The 15,439-nt window shown below is 40.2% G+C and overlaps 1 protein-coding gene across 1 annotated transcript in view; it reads right to left on the bottom strand.

The window, feature by feature from the left end:
- Window positions 1–15,439, bottom strand: part of KCNK10 (potassium two pore domain channel subfamily K member 10) — a 66,213-nt gene that overhangs the window by 15,968 nt on the left and 34,806 nt on the right. Inside the window, exons 4-5 of the mRNA XM_074585452.1 lie at window positions 14,084–14,201; window positions 10,829–10,989 (exon numbers count right to left, since the gene is read on the bottom strand). Coding sequence (XP_074441553.1) covers window positions 10,829–10,989; window positions 14,084–14,201 — 279 coding nt within the window. The remainder of the gene's footprint in view (window positions 1–10,828; window positions 10,990–14,083; window positions 14,202–15,439) is intronic.

A 15,439-nucleotide genomic window follows, 5' to 3' on the forward strand; every position in this document is an offset into this window, starting at 1 on the left:
AAAGCAGCACAGTCCTCATGCCTGGGATGAGGCACCGTGTACAGGTACCCTCATGAACTGATTTCTGTCTGTTGCCTTTCAAGATCCAACACTCCCCTCACACTCAGTCTCTGATGTTTCCCCCAAGGTTGCCTACAGGAATTTTGGAGGATATTCTGAAGAACACTAACTAGAATGGCTCTATGTATTTGTTAGGGGAGAGGGGGGGATCAACAATTACTTTATTATGAGTGATTTTGTGTTGCAATTGCATTTCTGTCTTGCTTTTCCTTCACTCCCTATATTGCAAACTAAACAATCTCGAGGTTAGGATTTTCTTTAGGATTTCAGGTTTTCAGAGTTCGCAACACCTGGATCAAAACCCTAGCACACAGGATTTGATATTTCAGCACCGCACTGTCAGCAATACAGAGAAGTTTCCACAGCAATACGATCAAACCTTTAGGCAATAACAAAAGGCAGTTATTCACTATTAGTGCTTAGGAAAGAGTTTAACTTTCAGGCTGTTGGTTGAAAAGTTCACGTGTTCTTTGGCTTTAATCAGCAGCTTCCACTGAAGTATCTTATTTTTTAAGCTTCATACACAGTATCTAAGAAACCCTAGCGGCTCCGTAAACTCTTAATCATGCTTGCAGCTCCTGTTTGTCTTGTCTTTCATGAGAGATAATTGCTTGAGACCCATGGGGTTTATTTCCAGTGCACTTCACTGCAATTAGAAGTTCTGTGACTAATACTAAATTTAGCAGGAGGCAGACAGGTATAGTTTTACCCTTTCCAATAGCGGTTCCTCAACATTTCAAACCATAAAGGACTGTTTAAATCACTTCCTTAATAAGAAAATTGGGATTCAGGCTCTGGATGGAAATGCAACTCCTTGCCACTGCTTATACTGAGATCATTCTGAATACTAACCTGGTTTCAAACCAAATGTGATGTGGCAAAGATTGGGTTTTGATATAGAAAAAGAAATTCTGCTCATCTTTTTTCATCACAGAAAACAGAAAAGAAACAGACAGAGGGAACAATAGGTGCGAAAAGGACAGAGATCATATTCCAGAGATAATCCCTGATTTACACAAAAAATAGCCTGAGTACATTCAAATTAACAGTGGGAAAAAAACCCTTCCTCAAAACTTACTTCATTGTTACTCTGTTGTTTTTATGGTCTTCTTTAAGCATGATAAATCATCATGCACAGGTTGATCCATCATCCATAGAAGGGTTTGACCTTCTACTGAGTGCCAATTGCCAAATACTCTCTTACCTTGCACTTAAAACAGTTTTTTAGCCACTAATTGCCTACTACACCTGTCTTTGGTTTATTAATTAATTCTGTGTAAACATTCAAACAGGTGCTAAAATATTAGGCACAATACAAAAAAAAAAGCTAAAGTAGATGAAGAAAAACCCTGAGAATAACAGAGGATCTTGGGTTCACATACTACAATAGCTGCAGTCTATCCACACAGTCAAAAAGCAATGTAATGAAAATTGCTTCCCAAATAAAAAATGAACTATTACAATTTACTATAATACAGATAGATACCTGAACAGCAATAAATAAAGCCTTTGTATTAATCATGGATCCCTGACTAGTTTTTGTACAATATTCTGTTTTTAAGAGCTGTAAAATATTATGAGCACTGCAGTTCAGTGACAAGAGTATGACTCCAGTAAGAAGAATTATCGAAGGTTGGAACCTCTAATAATTTTAAATAATGAAGAAAAAAAAGATGAAAATATATTAAAAGGCCTCACATAAGCAGGCAAAACAGTTCAAGATTTCTTCTATTGACTATAGGTAGTCAACAGCTACACTGTGCAGTGCCTAACACTCACAGAAAGAGGTGTTACAGTAAAACTAGTGGTAATTACTTTGGGGGATGGACTTTAATGCATATTGGGTTTCAGTTTTGGTGCACTGGAGCTGACTTGAGATTTCCAGATAACACTATTCTCTGGATTTAAGCTAGTTTTAAAGCCTGGTTTTAGAATAGTATTTCCTCATTATACTATCATCTTTTTAGCAAGACTGATTTGGTTCTAAAATTGGAGCAATTATTATCTCTTCCTGGTGTTGACACATTCTCCCTTCTTAGAGCTGCTGCCTTCTCTTTCTAGCAACCCCAGGAATGCCCTTTCAACTACCGCCCGGCTCAACACCTCCTGGGGCTCTCTTTAGAGGCAGACTCACTTCAAGACCTTCATGATCCGCTCTTTGAAGTTGCCTCAGGCTGATGCTATACTTCTCACAAGCTCTTACAGGCCTAACAGACATTGTTAATAAAACCAAAATGTTTAAAAGATCTTTCATAGATGTCAAGATCTGAATTTAACATTTCAGGTTAATATTAACCCTTGAATTGTATGCCAATTTGCAAGAGGTTATTGACTTGCAGAACTAAAGAAAGATGTGCTCCACAGCCAGCCCATGTAAGCTTTAGATTCTAAATGTATACTCAGCAACAAAGACCAGCAGATAAGAACAAATCAGCAAAAGTTTTGCTGCACTTAAGTTACTTTCCCTGAAGCAGACTAGCTGTAAGCATCAATAACTGAATTAAATACCCTGTTAGAGGAAATAAAATGCCAAAAGCTGTGATCCATAGATTTTCTCATGAATTTTTTAGTACTAGCATACTATCTCAGCACTGTGCAGAAAAAGATACTTTCCTGCAGTTCATATATAATGGAGGTGGTTTTTTTCCTGAGAAAGAACTAGTTTTTTTCCTGAGAAAGTTATTCTTATGCATGGGGAACAAAAGAGAAGTAGCTTCAAAGAACCAAATTCCCAACGAGTGAAAGGCACAGAATCACAGAATCAAATGAAAAATCTTTCAAGTCAGGATACTCTATGCTCTCCATAATGTTTCTCTCCAAGGCTACATCACCTTTGGTCTTTCCATAATGTGGTGATCTTGTGTATGAGGAAAGCATTTGCATCATTTCTTCCTCAAAGTTTTCCTGCAGGTAACTTACCAAGTTCATATGAAACTTTACTTTTGCTGGTGAAAGGGAATTCTGGGAATTCTGAGGGAAAATTTCCTCTGCCATAGAATCATAGAATTGTTTAGGTTGCAAAAGACCTTTAAGATCATCTAATCCAACTGTTAACCTGGTGCTGACAAGCCCAGCACTAAACCATGTCCCTAAGCACCAGGTCTACACATCTTTTAAATACCTCCAGGGATGGTGACTCCACGACTTCCCTGGGCAGCCTGTTCCAATGCTTGACAACCCTTTCAGTGAAGAAATTTTTCCTTATATCCAATCTAAACGTCCCCTGGTGCAACTTGAGGCCATTGCCTCTCATCCTATCACTTGTTACCTGGGAGAAGAGACCAACCCCCACTTCGCTACAACCTCCTTTCAGGTAGCTGTAGAGAGTGATAAGGTCTCCCCTCAGCCTCCTCTTCTCCAGGCTAAACAACTAAACAATCCCAGCTCCCTCAGCCGCTTCTCATAAAACTTGTGCTTTAGACCCTTCACCAGCTTCATTGCTGTAAATGACCCAGGAAATTGTTAGGCTAAGCTCTGAACACTAAAATTTCAGCTCATAAATCTTATATCATTTTGGAATAATATTGTGTGCGTGCACCAGTACGTTGATTTTCACACCCCGTCCTGACAGCTTTGTCCAGGGACAGGATGCCAGCAGACGGCAGATTGATCATTGTGCTGCACCATTCCTCTGTGGAAGTTCTTGAATGAATTTAAAAAATTAAAAAAAAAAACAAACAAAAAAACCCCCAAAAAACGGTAGCTTTTTTCCTTACAGAAAATCACAATGAATAACACTATATTAAAAACAAAATAAAAATAGGGTGTTAAATCCTCAGTGGGTTTTTAGTAGATGATGTAATAACACACTGATGCTGGCTGGTAATGAAATGCAATAAAATAAAATAAAAGAGATTGTGTTGATTTTTGGTATATTTTGATTAGATATCAGGAAGTGGAGAGAAAACTTTTCCATCAGTCTTCCATTAACTTAATCTGCTCAGAAATGCAGGTGTCAGACCATACATTAAAAACTACAAATAGGATCTTACTAGCTAGCCTGTCACTTAGGTTATAATACATTTATCTATTAACCATGTCCCACATTTTGAATTCATTTACAAGAGTGCAAATCCAGAATGATTTCACTGATTTGTCTAAGCAGTGATCTGGATTTGAATTTTTGGCTTTGGGAATGATCTCATCTGAAAGTTTGATTCAGCTGCCAAAAATGAGAAGAATTGATGCTGAAATTGGGCTGGAAGAGAAAGCGTGGGGTGAGGGTTGCCTGTTAGGGAGCAGATGGGGTCCCTTGGTATGGCATTATCCCAGGAAAGAAGAGGTAAAGGTGGTACTTCAAGGAAACCTCAAACAACTTCTTTGAACTGCAAACTTTGCTGAGAACTCATTCACCAGTCCTGCCCTGGTATCACAGAATCACAGAATCACAGAAACTTCAGAGTTGGAAGGGACCTCTAGAGATCATCTAGTCCAACTCCCCTGCTAAAGCAGGATTGCCTGGAGCACATTACTCAGGACTGCATCCAGGCGAGCCTTGAAAATCTCCAGAGAAGGGGACTCCACAACCTCCCTGGGCAGCCTGTTCCAGTGCTCTGTCACCCTCACTGTAAAGAAGTTTTTCCGTGTATTTGAACGGAACTTCCTATGTTCTAACTTGTGCCCGTTGCCCCTCGTCCTGTCACTGGGAACCACTGAAAAGAGTCTGGCACCATCCTCCTTCAACCCACCCTTTAGATACTTGTATGCCATAATAAGGTCTCCCCTCAGCCTTCTCTTCTCCAGGCTAAAGAGTCCCAGCTCTCTCAGCCTTTCCTCATAAGGGAGATGCTCCAATCCCTCAGTCATCTTGGTTGCCCTACGCTGGACCCGCTCCAGTAGTTCCCTGTCCCTCTTGAACTGGGGAGCCCAAAACTGGATGCAGTATTCCAGTTGTGGCCTCACCAGTGCAGAGTAGAGGGGGAGAATGACCTCCTTCGACCTACTGGGCACAGTCTTCCCTATGCAGCCCAGGATTCCATTGGTCTTTTTGGCAACAAGGGCACATTGTTGGCTCATGGATAATTTACTGTCTACAGTATATGCCTGGTATCAGGCATAATGTTAAGGGTTTGATGTGAGCCAAGGGAAAGAAGAGGAGGAGACAGAACAAGATGAGAGATAGTAGAGCAAATGGACAGACAGAAGGGAGACAAAGAAAAAAGACTGTATTTTTAAGTTCCTCCTCTGCACAGTTACTCTCTTGTACAAACTTTCTTTCACAGGATCTGTTTTCCATTCATTTTCAGATAAGGAATTTATAAAGACAATTCCAGTCACTTGTACAGTAACAAAAGAGATCAGAGAAGTCAAAAATCTCTAAAAAGAAGTTGAATAGAGGGAGAGTAGCTAGGGTAGATTTGATATATTCAGAAAGACAAACAACAAAGTTGAGGAAAGGCAGAGCTTTGGCAGTTGCCAGAAGAAAGCTTTGCACCAGCTCAGTGGGACTTCTCTTATTGCTGCCCCAGCCCTATCTTCCAACTAAGAACTACTTTTCCTAGGACTGTTTCAAGGTTAAGGTAATGCCTACTGCTGTCTTTCAGAAAAAAGAAAAAAAGGTGTATATAATTTTCATAAGACTTACATGTCTCTTAAATCCAGAGCAAACCATTTCTCAAGAGATCAACGGGCAAACAGGTTCCCTATGCTGAAAACCTGAGAGGTAGCAGATGTGTGTGTTCTGAAAAGCCCCTGGTTCAGTGAAGTGTGAGTTGTTTACAGAGGCACAAAGTAGTGTATTTTCTTGAGACGTGAGCTTCAGGGATGCAGCGTTGCCACCATCCATGTCTCTGGCTGCTCGCTCACATCCCTGTGTTGCAATTCACACCCTACCAGCTGTGTTGCCAGACCTGTCCTCAGCATCATGCTGGAAGCCAGAGGAGTGAAAGCAGTAACCAAGTCCAGGAACTGCTCACACTGGCTTCACTTTAGATGCCAGAAAATCCCAGAGTGCTCTCAGAAGCATGTTTTGCCGAGGCTGAATGCCTGCACCTGTACTGAACTGCAAGATGAGGGAAGATCTGTCAGGTTATGCTCATCTCATCTACTTTCAGTGAGAATCTAAACACTCATTATAAGGTTTCAATAAAGACTATCTGAATTTAGCCTATATTTAACTCATGATAATGACAGCTGCTGCGTTCTGTAACTGTGCACTCTGCCTATGGAGTGCTTTCCTTTCTATCTTTAGATGCTTACAGCCTCTGTGTGTACAGAGCAAGCCAAAAGAATGGAGTTTGTTCTGCTGTTTATTATAGAAACTGTCTCAGGTCATTCATAAGATCCCTCACATATGTAAGATAACATGACTACTTGGAATGCATATTTCATTTCTGTAGTGTCTGGAAAGCTTTGCCAGGTGAAAATATAAGAATTACCGATTTTTTAATTACATTTTGAGTGTTTACGCGGTTTTCTCAGGTGGGCTGTGAAAACTGATTCATCACTCAACCCAGATATTGAATGCTTGTCATCAGTGCATAAAGTGAATCTGGTGACCCTGTACATATCCGTGTTCTTGGGAATCACACTTGTATGCATGTGAGAACAGACTAGCAGCCAGGTTCTGCCACAGATTATAGGACATATAGGAATAATCAGTAGCTGAGTAGGTAGGGCTACCATGTGGGACGCTTTGGTTTATGTCTCTGATCTGGTTGATGTTTATTTACTTATACCAAACACGATTATTCCAGTAGGACAGATGGCACAGACTAGCCAATGCGTGGTGTTTGGGATACCTTCTTGTAACCCAGGCAGTGTCACTCTGCCGGTGCCTCCCTTTCCTAAAATGGTACATGAAAAGTTCCTGTTTTTACAAAGCATTATTTTGCAATTAAATACTTCCAGCCCTACCTAGTCACAAATGAATAGTTGTTTTCCTGGTTATCTACATGCTGAAATAGTGGCAACATTTTGGATTACAAGATGAGTAGTGGCATGTGTCCAGCTCCTCTGATGAAATAGTCTGTCAATACTGTGGAGGTAGTGTGTATTTGATAAGAGCAGTTCTCTTCCCCCTTTATGGAGTTCAAATTGTTCTTAAAATTCCCACAGAGTGCGTGGGCTGATCACTGCAATAGCTAAATGTGGCATTCTTAGGCTGTAATTTGTGCTGCTAATGAATGTAGGTTTGGTGGGGCTCCACACAGGTCACATCAGAGGCAGCAGAAGTGCACTAGCACAACTCTTCTGGGAGAAACCCTCCTTTCATCTTTCCAGCTATGCTGGAGAATGCCAGGGGCAAGCTGTCCCTTGCGTGCCATGGGCTCCATGGTCACAGTTACACTGTTGGATGGAGCAAGAAACTTGTTCAGAAAACGTGTTGGGTGAAGACTGCCGTGCCGTCAGAGAAACCTTCCTCTCCTTCCCACCTGCCAGTGTATGCATACTGCCTCTTACCTAACTTCAAAAATGATCCTAACCACAATGCAAGATCAAGTTGCCTTCAAATCCCATCCACCTGTACAGATGATGACAAAGTTGCAAGGATTTCAGGAACTCTTGGCTATCCTGACACCAGCCACATAACATCCCTAAGAGTGAAGGGGATAAACAGAGGCAACTAGAGACAGACAGAAGCAGAATATTGAGGCAAAAGCACATGGAAACTTGATATATTATAATGTCCGGGACACATGCAAAGTTTCTTCCTATTCCCTTCCCCAAGGCTAGAAGCTGGACTGTCCCAAATTGCCCTTGAGGACCCACTAGAAAGCAAATACAGGTAGCTAGTGAATGCCATCGTACAGACTCAACTACAAGGCCTGCGGAGGCAGACCTAGCACTAATTTTCATTTCCGTTAATTACTTTTCAAAACAGGGTGACTAGAACTGCATGTGATATTAATGGTGCAAGTGCACCATGGATTTGTGCAGAGGTAAGATGGTCTTTTGGTTTTCACCTCTTCTGCTGACACTCTTTTTTACCTTTTTAACTGCTGCTAAGTTTCAGTGTTATTTTCAGACAACCATCCACAGTAATTCCAGGAGCCTTTTGGAGTAGTGAAATTTGATAATATCCCTATATGAATACATTAGGATTTCTTTCCTCAAACTTAAGAAATATACATTATTTTGTATTACCAACACTGGATTCCACTTATCATCTTATCATCCTTTTGCAGGTTCCATTTTACCTATCTTGAAACATCTAGAGACATAATGTGCAGACACTGTCACCTGCATATTCATCTTTTGTCTGAACCATTCCAGGCCATCCCTGTTAAAACAGTAAGATCGCAGCAAGGACTCCAGTAGAATCACACCAATAATGCTACCATCATTTTGTAATCTCTGTTTACCTTTTAAACATGTACTGAATGTGAGACCTCTTACCTCATCACAGCTTCATTTCCTTATAGCCTTTGATAAGAAAACTTGTCAAAATCTTTCCAGAAATTCAATTTGTTATCTCTCTAGATCACTGATACACACTCAGTGACCTCTCAGCTAGCTCCAAAAGATTCGTGAGGCACACCACCCAACATTAAGCTTTTTGGTGTCTTTTTAACCTATGTTTGTTCCTTTTTGTTTCCTCCTAACTATTCTCCTAATTTTTATGTCCTCTCTTTAAAGGTTATAGAAGGTTACTTTACACCCACAAACGTGCTGAATTTGAGTTCATTAGGAGACAGTTATAAAGTAAGAAACAAGAGTTACATATTGAACTAAATTTTGTTCACTGCTCAGGATTATATCAAGAGCTGTTACTCCACTTTTCGATTCATCTGATTGCGTCCAAACATTTATGAAGCCTACCAATGTAAACACAATGTGATAATAAATTACATAATTAGTAAAATTATAATGATTATTATATGCTGCATTAGCTAACAATATAAACTATATATCATGTATAATATATTAATGATCATTTATAATATGTCAAATGATATGTAAACAATCATATAAAGTGAAAACACTGATATTAAGACTAGTGACTAAGATGCATGTAAATAGTAACTATATCAGGAATATTTCAAATAGCTGAACCTCATTACTAGGAATATTGAAGGAAATTATGTGTAACCCCATCCACCAAATTACAAAAGAACAGACATAATGGATTTATGAGAATCAAAATAAAAGGAATAAACACACATCTTAACTAAACACGGGGATCACAGATCTCTAAATTGCTTTGGAAGCTGACAAAATACCAAGGAGGAAAAGAAATAGTTTAGATGGTTATAAACAATAAGCAACGGCATTAACTCAAGAAAAGGAAGGAGTACTTTGAATGCCAAAAGAACTCCCATTATGTGCCAAAGGGCTATATCCTATATGACACATTAGTATCAGCATTCATCTGCAAATTTTAAAATACTTGAAGTAGGGCATGTATTATTTTACTCATAAACTATAATACTGACACTTCAATGGTCCTGTCCATGTCACCCAGAAAGCCAGTACTAGAGCTGACAATAAATCAAGAATTTTCTGACTCCCAATTCATATCATGACTTCGAGATTGTAGTTCTTCTTGGGCAGAAGTAGCCTGGAAGGTTCAGAGATTGCTTTGAAGTGAAGCAGGTCTAATAAGAAGCTAGGTGAAAAAACAACTAGGGATCTTAGCTACTTCTGGTTTTGCAGGCCCAACCTGAGCCACCTTTCAATAACCTTATTTTGATTTCATGAAAATGTGGGCCATTTTCAAGTGCTCTCCAGTCAGGCACGTACATGCTTACTCACACAGAATCACTAGTCACCTTTTTCCGCATTTAGCCTGAGACATTCCTTATGGCTGGTCTGGGACACTTCACAGTAATTTAATCAAAAGGGAAATTGCTCATACTACAGTCTAATACTCAATTACTTCCTTTCAAAAACAGTTAGAAGTAATTTGCTCTCATCTGTGGGAATGTTCTAGAAATAGATGCGTATTAAACTAACCGGCTTGGACAGCTTCTCATCCACTCAGTCCCTCGAAAGACTTATCTCCAGTTACACCGCCTCCAAGGGAAACATCACACAGGTCACTTCTAGAAGTTCTGCTTCAAAGAAAGAATCCCTGAAGTGAACCATCAGCAAACTAGCCAAACAGCATTTGCCAGGTCTGCAGCACTGCTTGCAAAAGAGTTGCTTACAGTGATATGCTCAAAAATAGAGGGTACTGGCAACATAAGGGGAAAATACATATGAGAAAGTCTATATAGAAATCTAGTGTAGGATGTATCCGTGGTAGGCAGGGCAGGTAAATACCATGAAGATGATTCCATTCAGGGGCATTATGCCAGTTTTTGCAGCTGCAGATCTACTCCAATGCATCTGTCCTCTTGCAGTGAAAACATATCACTCGGCCATCTCTTCACAAGTTCACATTCACCCCAGTAACCGCGCTGTCCAAGTCTTTTAGGCTTTATCAGTAATACAGTCAGGACATACTCTGCATCCCTGCTCCTCCAGAAGTTACACTACCTTCTCTCTGTTTTCAGTGAATGGACATATATGTCCAACGCAACCTGTGGTGTTTTGAAGGTGTTTACAACCAGTCCTTGTAAGGAACCTAGCTTAGGAGACACATTCCCCAGAGACAGCATCAAAAAGGAAATTCAGAGCCTGATCTGTAACACCTACGTCACCATCACCATCTAGAGACGTCTGTTTCTCTCCACTGACTACAGAAACCCCTAAGGACATTAAGCATCATCTCACCTGGACATGAAAATATTTCATGGTGCCCAACATGTAAAAAAGACTGCAGGTAACAGCAACAGAATTAAAAGCAAGTTATACAACACAAGCAAACAACTGACAGTGAACTTACTCTGAAAACTTTTTCCACCCTTGCGATACCCTTCCCAAAGATGGTTCCAAGTTGGTCTCCAATCCCAGCCAGCAAGAAGCCAAACAGTGGAATCCCAAAAATGGCATACAAGATGCAGAAAACCTTGCCTCCAACAGTGCTTGGGGCAATGTTCCCATACCCTGAGAAGAAAAATAATTGTCAGACTCCCAGAATTTATACAGCGCTGTTAGAAAAACTAAATTAGAAAAATTTAATTAGAAAAACTAATGGGTTTAGAAGAACTGCTGTTTCTGCAGGCATACCTTTGTTCCATATGTAATTCCTATTTACAAAGTTTCCATGGCATGATGTCATTTCCCAGGCTAGCTACCCACTGTGATTTAGTTCTTCTTACAGCCTCAGTTACCCATGTTTTCTATAGATTCAGGTGCTATCTAAAGTTGTGTTTGATTAATTAATCTAGCTTGACTATTCATGGCACAAAAATCCCTCCATGCTGGCCTGGTGCCTGCGTGCCGCTGCTCCTCTCGGAGTCATTGCCAATGACTTCCTGATGGGAGTGTGATTCACCTGACAAGGCTCATTTTCAGTGGTTAGCTCATAATTTCCTCAGCCCCTCATCACACTGACTAGTTACACTGTGGCCTCCAAACTGTACCCACACTACACAAATTTGCCCTTGAAGTCTTTATTCAGTTCCTCTTTCAATTTGACAATAAAGAGCCTAATATTTGTATTTCATGAGAGTTTTGTGGCAGTAATATTTGCACCTTTTTATTTAAGATCAGGTATCTTTACTGAAATGTAATAGAGATTTGCATTCTGACAATACATAATCATTTTAATATTAAAAGTGACCACACAATCACAAATCACTGATGAAATAAAGTGGAAACACAGAGCATCCAAAGAGATGGAGATCTAAGAAAGTGTCTGCTTCATCTATAGCAATTCCTCCTGGTCCTTGGGAATTAAGGCTGAGCTCCCAGGTCCTAATCATGTTAGGTTTGTGACACTGGGACTGGATATATCTCTCTGTCATGGGATGGTGAAAGGACTATGTTGACACACAACAATGCCCCCCCCCTCCAAACCACAGTCCTCTTCATGGCTCCACAGGCCAGTGGACGGAGATTGACCAGGTAGTCTGCTGAGTGTCTGCCTAAGAGGAGCCCTAACAGGGCTCTGGTGGATAAAATAAAATCATTTTTATGCCCAGACACAATACATAGACTTTATGTAGCCTATAAAAATCTCATTCATGGAGAATTTAAAGCAAATATGGGCAAAAATCCAAGCTCTTTTCAATAAGTTATTTAAATAGCAGATGTCAATGAATATGCCTACATAAACTATGCCTACATAGTGGCATTTATTTTAATGAGTAATTTAAAAGCTTGTCATTTGGGTCTATTGAGTAAACAAATATTAAGGGAGGGTTTTCTTACATTTGATTCAGAAATGTTTTCTTTCTTGCCACCCGCTGGTTTTATGCTACTGTTAAAAATACATGGTAATGTAGCTTAATATGTAGAGGAACACAGGGAGGAGTACACTCTATACAACTGCTCTTTCACCCTCGCTCTGACAACAAAGAAAAGGCAGAGCCAAAGACACACACTTCACTGTTTGAGATGATCGCCACAGCAAGTCTTTAACTGCCACAGGATTTTTTTTGTTGCATTACCTGCACAAAGATCTTGCAGAATTCAGTCAGATTCTCACACTTTAATGAAGCGTATGTGATTCTCAGATTATTTGTCTATACAGTCACCAGTGTGTGTATTACAGTTGTAATATGGAGAAACACTTTATCAAATATTTAAATCAGAAGAATACTCAAAGGCAATGCAAATAAAAAGCAACAATTTGACAGTGATTTCCAAATAATCAGATCTCTTGACCTCCAACCATAACAGCACTGAAATCAAGCTTTAAATTATAAAACCACTGTATAATTATCAGCAGATTAACCTTATCACCAGTGTTACCAGTTTATCATTTTTTTCCTTCAGACCATCTTCTGAAATTCCATCTGCTGGAATAATCTTCAAGATCTTCACAGAGGAGAGGATAAAAACCTTAGGATATCTAAGGCCAGCATTCAGAGATCAAGAGACTAAATACATTGGACACAATGTATAGGGGGGATGGATGATAAAGGCCTGAATAATGAACTTACTAAAACTAGTGGTTTAAGAAAAGTAAATGGAGTAGTTCAGTATACCCTTCATCTAATAGAGAGAAATGTGTCAGTATTTCAAGGCCACAAATTCTATGGAAAAAATGTGGGTTTTTTTACACAATGTACAATTTGTGGAATTCCTTCCAATTATTAGTATAAAAGCGAGGAAGGATTTAAAAAGGATGTGATACTTATGTGAACACATTTCCAATTACAAGGAATAGGGTATGAGAAGAATTACTTATATGAAACTTCAGAGCATAAGCCAAAATTAATTGACGTACTTAGGATGTCCTATTTTGAGACAGAATAAAACCCTTATGGGTAAATTAATCCATAACATTAAAATTCAAATTTCTAACAACCATAGAATAGTTATTTCATTGGGTATTGATTCATGGTCTTTTTAGTGAAAACTAAGAAAATTAAGGGTGTTGGTTGATGAGAAGCTCGACATGAGCCAGTAATGTGTTCATGCAGCCCAGAAGGACAACCATATTCTGGGCAGCGTCACAAGAAACAGGGCAAGGGAGGTGATTCTGCCCCTCTACTCTGCTCTGGTGAGATCCCACCTGGAGTACTGTGTCCAGCTTTGGACCTGTTGGAATGAGTCCAGCGGAGAGCCACAAAGATGACCAGAGGGCTGGAGCACCCCTCCTACGAAGACAGGCCGAGCGAGTTGGGGTTGTTCAGCCTGGAGAAGAGAAGGCTCCAGGGGAAACCTTATAGCAGCCTTCTAGTACTTAATGGGGCCCCACAGGGGAGATGGGGAAGGACTCTTTATCAGGGAGTGTAGCGATAGGATGAGGGGTAACAGTTTTAAACTGAAAGAGGGGAGATTTAGATTAGATGCCACGAAGGAATTCTTTACTATGAGGGTGGGGAGACACTGGAACAGGTTGGCCAGAGAATTGTGGATACCTCATCCCTGGAAGTGCTCAAGGCCAGGCTGGATGGGGCTTTGATCAGCCTGGTCTAGTGGGAGGTGTCCCTGGCCATGGAAGGGGGGTTTTAACAAGATAATCTTTAAGGTCCCTTTCAACCCAAACCATTCTATGATTCGATGATTCTATAAACCATAAACATACCTATTGTTGTGATGACTGTTCCAGCAAAGAAAAAGGCACTTCCGAGGTCCCAATGACTGCTGTTGTTAGATGAATTTCCTATGGGACTGACTCCTGCATTATCAGCATCAACAGCATGCTGCAAAGAAAAAGACAACAGATCAGCCTTATGCATGCCCTACCATATCCTATGTATGTCAGTATAGGCGCCAAAGGGAAATTTCTAGGACCATGGGAACAGCTTAGATTTAAACTTTTTAATACCTGCTCAAAGTATAGTAGCATCCTTTGTACTCAAGAGCCAAATATATGACTGAAATAAATAGCTATTAAGGTGGAAGAAAGATAAAATGCATGTACAAATGACAAAAGATACAAAGCAACTGAGAAGCAGAGGAAGGACAACACAAAGAGATACATAAATATCATTCTTGTAGCAATACTGCCAAAGGAAATAAACCCCAATGCGAACAGCTGATGTTAAAAGCAGCAAGAAGGGTGGTAAATACAAATAATGTTCATGAAGTCAACTGAAGGTAGTCAGCCAGGGATTTTAATTCCCAGGCAATTAATAATTGATTAAGTTATTTATATTTTATGCTAACTAAAGAAAAAATAGCATATATATACCCTATTTGAAATGAACAAATAGAATGGCCATGGAAACATAATGAAACAATTTTGTGATCCGCTAGGACTTCCCATGTGCCACACTGGACAGGATTGCATGTCCACAAATAGAGCATGGTACAGAGCCTCCCAGCTAGCGCTTGAATGAACCAAATCCAGAACAGAAGCCGAGGTAACTATACTGCTTCCAGGTCACTGCCATGTGTCTCACAGAGCACTGAATAAAACCAGGCAGACATACCAGCCTGCTGAACGTTTGCTTGGGAATTTCAGAAAATGTACCATATCGTGTCATGGGCACATACACGTTTGCCTTCCATTGCAGCTTCACAGTCCAAAGGAAGATAGAGCTAAATGCACCAGCCTCCAAAGCACAGAAATAAATCTCTCATCAGCACCTGGCACATTCAGCTGGATTGCTCGAAGTTCACTCCTGGGATGCCCTTTGCTATACATTCCCTAGTTGCTTGTAGATCTCATGCAATCTATTGCCCAATGTGGAGCAATTCAGACCTCACTCTGGAATAGCACCTAAAATGACAGGCTTTCAAAGTAAACCTCTCCTTCCCAAATGTTCCCAACTGAGATTAACTCCCATAAAACCAGTGCAAAGGAAGCAAGCTTCTCTCTTTCTGCCTCTTACCATTTCCAGCTCTTCGCCTTTCTCCTGTTCTGTTCCAATTTCACTTCATCTTGCTGTTATCATGCTACTCACGCCACTGCCAGATCTTCCCCTTCTCTCTCACT

Source organism: Larus michahellis, chromosome 4 (genome assembly GCF_964199755.1).
Source record: "Larus michahellis chromosome 4, bLarMic1.1, whole genome shotgun sequence".
Taxonomy (NCBI): Eukaryota; Metazoa; Chordata; class Aves; order Charadriiformes; family Laridae; genus Larus; species Larus michahellis.